Consider the following 6583-nt stretch of genomic DNA (forward strand, 5'->3'; position numbering starts at 1 on the left):
TCAACTCTTTCACCTTAGCCGCTAATGGGGCGGGCTGGGTCGACATCAACCCATCACCCCACTCTGTCTGCACAATCTACGAAGGCACCGTGGCGTTTCATCATCAACAATAACATCGACTTCTGTATGTGCGTCCTATCGATCCAGCGGATCGCATCGGTGGCTTCACAAACCTACGTGGCATCTTCGCCACCAACATCTGGCCTAGGAGGGCCCGTTCTGGCTCCATACCACTGGAGCCACATACTAGCAGGCAATCCACAAATGGCTGAACCACCAGATCGACCAAAATACCAAAATCGGGTTAGACGTGTCAGCCAAAAGAAACTAATACAAACTAAATAAAAAACACAAAGTATGCAATGCTCACAATGAAAAGTGTGAAAACCGGAAATCATGCATAATGGACATGTACTTGGTTCAATGAGACATGATATATGAAGGTAGTATGCAACAAATGAGCTCTAAAAAGCGTATAAAATAAAGCAATCAGGCGCACCCTCGACCCATGCGTCAGGGAACCCCAAGTGTCCGGCTCCGCAGTTTATTCAATTCTAGGCATGTACTGGGTTGGATAATGGCAGGCACATCTCATGCTCTGATGTCAGGCTAGTGGAGGGTCATTGCTTTTCTAGTTCCGGGTTCCTACAACTTTTGATGTGTTATTGGTGGTTGGTTAGGAGGTTGTTGAGAGGCTGGTTCTTGGTTTGTTCGGGTTGGAATCATGTTGTTAATTTGGTCACAAACGGTCATGTGATACTCCTTAACGGACTACCCCAGTAAAGGATGAGTGTAAAATAAGACAACATGAGCATAATCATTGGCATCATATTTTGCAGACGATTCCGAAAAACAAACTCATTTAAATACTTTATATAGCTTTTTGGTTGCATTTGGTTTTTGTGCTAAGTGCGCAACGGGTCATCTAGTGGTTTATTTTCCTCCTCCTCATAAATAGACTCTAGGCAATCAGGTTTCCTGCCCCCCATGGCGCCTCCACGGGTCCGCCCTGCCTCCGATGGCCTTTGGGCAGTGGCGGTGCGGAAGACCTCAACCCCCTGGGCCGACGGGAGGGACCCCGCTCTTGTTCTTATTAGGTTCAACGTCTTGGTTGGGGTTGTATGTCGGCCGCGATGTCCCTCGTTAGGAACAATGCCCCCCATGTTTGATCCCCATCCTGATGGTGCATCTAGCATTGTCGGAGGATGTGTGAAGACGTGTCTCCGTTGGATCTTGCATGATTCAATCGGTGGTGGTCTTTGGTGAATTTGATTGGACCCAGGCTTTACTTGGGTCTTTACATATTTGATTCTTCCGATCTACGACTATCTTTGTCGGTAATGGTTGCCGCTCTGATGCGTTGGTCCTGTGGGGTTTTAGCACGACGACTTTCCGACTGTCTATTATATCAAAGTTTGCCCGGCTTCGGTGAAGGAGGAGCGATGAAGGTGATGCGTTTTCAGCTCACTCGAGTGCTTATAGTCGTCACTATGTGGTAATTGCTGTTACCTCTGGTGTTATGTGTACTGCCATGATTGATTATGTATATATTAAAGTTTTCTGGAAAATTAAAAAATAATATGCACTATGGTTTTGAAATAGAAGGACTACAGAATAGACCTTTTTTTTAGTCTACAGAATAGACAATACTAGGTGTATCGTTCGCTGTAGCAAACTCCCTGTAAACCCTAGTGCGAGCGAGGCGAGGGTTTGCCGAAATGCCCAGCCCAATGCTTCTTCCTCGCCGCCCCTTCCCCTAAACCCCGCCGCCCACCCTCCGCCATGCTTCTCCTCCCCCTATGCCCTCCCCCACCTCCCCTCTCCCCCTACGACGCCTCGTCCCCAACCCACCCTTCTACGCCGCCGCCGCCGCCGCTCGCCTCTCCCACTCCGACTCCTTCGTCTCTTCATCCTCCGACGACGAATTCCCCCTCGCCGACGAGCTCTTCCCCGCCGCCGGTGCGCCCACCCTCCTCTCCGTCGCGCGCTCGCTCGCTCATTCCCCCAGCCCCTCCGTCTCCTCCGTCCTCGGCTTCCTCCACCGCCTGCCCGCTGACGCCTCCCCGCACATCTTCCCCCACCTCGTCGCCGCCCTCTCCCGCTCGCCCCGGCCGCTCCTCGCGCTCCGCCTCTTCCTCCGCCCGCCAACCCCCGCCGCCACCACCCATCATTCCTTCAACTCCGCCCTCCTCCGATTCCCCCTCCCCCCGCACCTTCTCCCGGCCTTCTTCTTCCACTCCCTCCGCCGCTTCTCCCGCCTCGCCCCCACACTCCTTTCCTTCAACCTCCTCCTCAAGTGCGTTTGTTTCTCTCTGGTCCCAAGGAACCGCCAGCTCTATCTTGAAATCGCCTTACGCCTTCTCCACGAGAGCATTCCAGGGTGGAAACTTCTGCCGGATAAGTTCACATATTCCACGGTTGTGTCTGCTCTCGCGGATGCAGGGCGGGTTGATGATGCTGTGGCGCTGGTGCACGAGATGGTGGTGGATGGGGCCGTGGCCGCCGAGGCATTTAATCCTGTGCTGAGTGCAATGCTGCGTGCCCGAGATGTTACAGGGGCGGCCAAGCTGTTTTCTTTTATGCAGCTGAAGGGCTGCGCACCGTCGGCAGCGACGTACAATGTGCTGCTGCATGGATTGTTGGTCTGCGGTAGGGCTAGTGCCGCAATGGGGGTCATGAGGAGAATGGAGAGGGAGGAGATGACGCCAACTGTGATGACGTATGGGGCAGTTGTAGATGGACTAGTGAGGTGTGGAAAACTGGAGGATGCATGGAAGGTGACTGAAGAAATGAGGAAGAAAGGTCTTGCACCTAATGAGTTTGTGTTCTCGCCCGTCATCACTGGGTTTTGCAAGTCGGGAGAGGTTGATAGGGCATCAACAGTGTGGGACACAATGGTAGCAAGTGGTGTAAGGCCGAACATTGTTTTGTATTCGGCGATGATTGATGGCTTTGCCCGGTGTGGGAAGATGATTAAGGCCGAATTGTTATTTCAAGAGATGGTTGAGGCAAAATGTATACCAAATATCATGACTTATAGCTCGATGGTTCGGGGATATTTCCAAATTGGAGATTCATCACAGGCTCTTTCTATCTGGGAGGAAATGCTAAGTGCTGGGTGCACACCAAATGCTGTTACTTATAGCATATTGATCAGTGGACTGTGCAATGTAGGGAGATCAAAGGATGCTATGATGGTCTGGAAGCACATGCTTGGTCGTGGCTGTGCACCTGATACAATTGCTTATACTTCCATGATCAAGGGGTTGTGTGCTTCTGGGATGGTAGATGGTGGTCTACGACTGTTCTATGACATGTTGGCAAGGGGTGATGCTGAACCTGATGTTATCTGTTATAATGTATTGCTTGATGGGTTGCTCTGGGTGAAGAACCTTCCTCGGGCAATGGACTTGCTCAACCAGATGCTTGACCATGGTTGTGATCCAGACACGGTGACTTGCAATACGTTCTTGCGGGAGATTGAGGTTGGACAGGGTGAAGGGAGGGAGTTCTTAGAGGGCCTAGTGTTGAGGTTATGCAATAGAAAAAGGAATAAGGCAGCTGCGGAGGTCGTGATGGTGATGCTGGCTAAGTATATTGTGCCAGAGGCTGCCATTTTGGAGATGGTGGTGAGAGGTGTTTGCCGGCGGAAGAGGGTTTGGAGAGTGATTGACAAATGTTGGGATGAGATTTGGAGGTTCTGAGGATTTTCTCTCTCTCTATGATTTCTTGATAATACCATAGGAGCATACACTTGCTTGAGTTTTTCTGAACTCCATTTGTTGTACGCTGTAATATTGTGGTACTAACTCATTCATTCATATCAAGATTTTGACACAATAAAGTGATAGCTATTAATCATTATGCTTGTTTTTGAGAATTATCTAACCTGCTCGGCTCCCTATCTGCATGCCCTTAAGCCTACAGGAGAAATATATTTACTGTATGGTGATGCTTTTGCCAGACCTATATGAGTATCACTTGTCCTTCCTCTCCTGCTGTCCTTGACCCATTTGTTTCTGACTCTGTGTCTCTTTTTCCTAGAAGTGAGGGGGTTGCTTGCAAGTTTTGACCATACTATATTGTTATGACTTGTCCTGAGTCCAAATTATAGTATTAAAACAGTCAATGTTTATTGTTAAATGATTGCCTTGATATTCGCTCTACAAATGCTGAACTAGTTTTGTGTGTACTGTTGTATAATAAGTTAATAACAGTGCTTTCACCATATTAGAATCTGTCTCTCTCATCAATCCTCTACCACATACTCCCTCCGTCTGAAAAAACTTGTCCCTTTAGTGCTAGATACATCCATTTGAGAAACAAGCTTGAGACAAGCTTTTCTGGACGGAGGGAGTACTTCTTAGTAAAGCAAGCCTTCTTTCCTTTGGATGCATCAATAATATGGAGCATGTAAAGTGTGAACAGTGGCAGCAAATATGTTTCCTGGATATTTTTACCGGAGAAGCAATTTTGGCATCATTGGATTCTTCAGATGCTTGAATTGCCATTATTACCATGTTTTTTATGCATTCTGCCAGTTCTCCATGAAAAGGTAGGTTATATTCTTAACTGTGTAGATTTACTATTTTGAAGTGTGGATTCAGTTGTATTGCATTCATCTGAAGAATTTATTTGGGCAGGGCTCTTAAATATTTCTGGCACTTCTCTGTTGATGCTTCATTTGGGCAGTTTCTATCTAATGATGTGAAAACGTACATGAGAAACTGTTGTTTAGAGCTTTCTCTTATCTGTTCAAATTATGAATTGAGGTTTCTTTCCTTGCAATTTTCTCTATCAATAGTATAGCATGTTATCTCTCAATCAAGATGTATATGATGGTGCATTAAACTGGTTGCGGGTGGTGATGTCAACAGCATCCTGTACTTTTACATTGCGATGTTTTAAGATCTGCAACTTGCAGCTAAGTGCTTAGTATTTTATAAAGATTAAGACTTGCTGCTTCATATAAACTTCAGGAGTATATTGATATGGAGGTATATAGCATCTTCACATTCATGGATGCAGTTAACTAAGAATAGGTAGATGTTCTCTTTTTCACTGACTCAAGGGGAATACTATCTTATAAACCGACAAAAGAAGATTTGTTAGCTCAGCATTTCTTTACCATATAGTTCAGCATTTCTGGACCCATGAGACATGTTTGTTTCTGTGATGAACAGATTTACTTAATAGTCTCGACGTTTTAGCCAAAAAATTGCATATACACAATACGAGAGGTAATGCTTCAGTTACCATTTTTTGATGTAATAGGGAATATGATATATTCAGCAGCTTTGCAGTTAATTATAGAGAGTTGTTGCGGCCACTGCCAATCTTCTTGAACAGACAACACACACACACACACACAAGTTTAACAATCAACTCAGCTGTCTGAGAAAATATATTTTGATTTTCTGTATTTCCTAATCTTTCTGATTATGAATCTATTTAGGACTGCAGTGGTTTCATGTTTCACCCATTGCCTGCATAAACTATTTTGGTATGTGTGCTAGGATTGTGAAATCATCAAATTCCTGATTAATTTGCATGTTTTTTTATAAATTTAAAATGAATATAGATTAATTTACACCGTGCTTGGCATTGTGAAGTATACTTCACCATTTCATTTATTCAAGCTTAATCATATATTTTGTTTTATTATCTCTCAGATGTTCACGTTTTCTACTTGAATACTTCATAATTGAACATTGACCTTTTTAGAAGGCTCCTTTGCACTAATTCTTCGTAGCTGTTTGATATCACCTCTGTCCCAAATTATAAGATGTTTTGAATATTTCAATATGGACTACATACGGACTGAAATGAGTGAACAAACACACTAAAACGCATGTTCCAAATTGTATGAGGTACAGGCTAACATTTTTTTGTGCATATTGCTGCATGAAGTGCTCTGTTTTTGTGAGCTTGTACCTCATACAATGCAGGCATTTGCGTTCTAGTACTAACCTCTGTTTCTAAATATAAGACGTTTTTGCAGTTCAATTTGAGCTGCAAAAACGTCTTATTTAGGAACAGAGGGAGTAATTGTGTCTGAGGTATTACTTACTGGGCTAGTGTCATTCACTAGTCAACATAGAAAAATGGTGCAATGTAATATTGCTTACATGCTAGAATCGCCAGATTGCGGTCTGCTACTAATTGTACTCCAGTATACTTTGTAAATGAACTCAGGTTGCTACTTGTTCAGGCTAGCCTTCATGAAAAATCATCAATACAATCAATCATGTTTCATCCATATGTAGTTACAAACTTCCCTTATAATGGACAACAAGTATTTCCCTATGAACAACTGAAGATATAGTTTTTCTAGGCTTGCATGGTGAAATCAGAGGTTTGTCATCAAGCTTTATGAAGCTGTTTTTCTATATTTATGGTCTGCTTTCCCTTCTTCGCGTACTTCTGATAAAAAAATTGTAACAAACCGCGAGACCACATTTATTGCTGCTGAATGATTCAGTGTCGTCCTGCTTTCGGTATTTAGAATCCTGATATGCCGAAATCTTTCAGAATGAATTGCATATCTCAAGAGTTTTCCAGTAGTGTTCTTAGCTTTCTACTG

At 44.5% G+C, this 6583-nt stretch overlaps 1 protein-coding gene across 1 annotated transcript; it reads left to right on the top strand.

Moving 5' to 3' along the window:
- Nucleotides 1-1743: 1743 nt before the first annotated feature.
- On the top strand, nucleotides 1744-3861 carry LOC125523787 (pentatricopeptide repeat-containing protein At4g20090-like). Its single transcript, XM_048688853.1, has one exon. The coding sequence runs from the start codon at nucleotides 1800-1802 to the stop codon at nucleotides 3702-3704; it is 1905 nt and encodes a 634-aa protein (XP_048544810.1). The 5' UTR covers nucleotides 1744-1799; the 3' UTR covers nucleotides 3705-3861.
- The last annotated feature ends 2722 nt before the right edge of the window (nucleotides 3862-6583 follow it).

The sequence above is a fragment of the Triticum urartu genome, chromosome 7, assembly GCF_003073215.2.
Source record: "Triticum urartu cultivar G1812 chromosome 7, Tu2.1, whole genome shotgun sequence".
Lineage (NCBI taxonomy): Eukaryota > Viridiplantae > Streptophyta > Magnoliopsida > Poales > Poaceae > Triticum > Triticum urartu.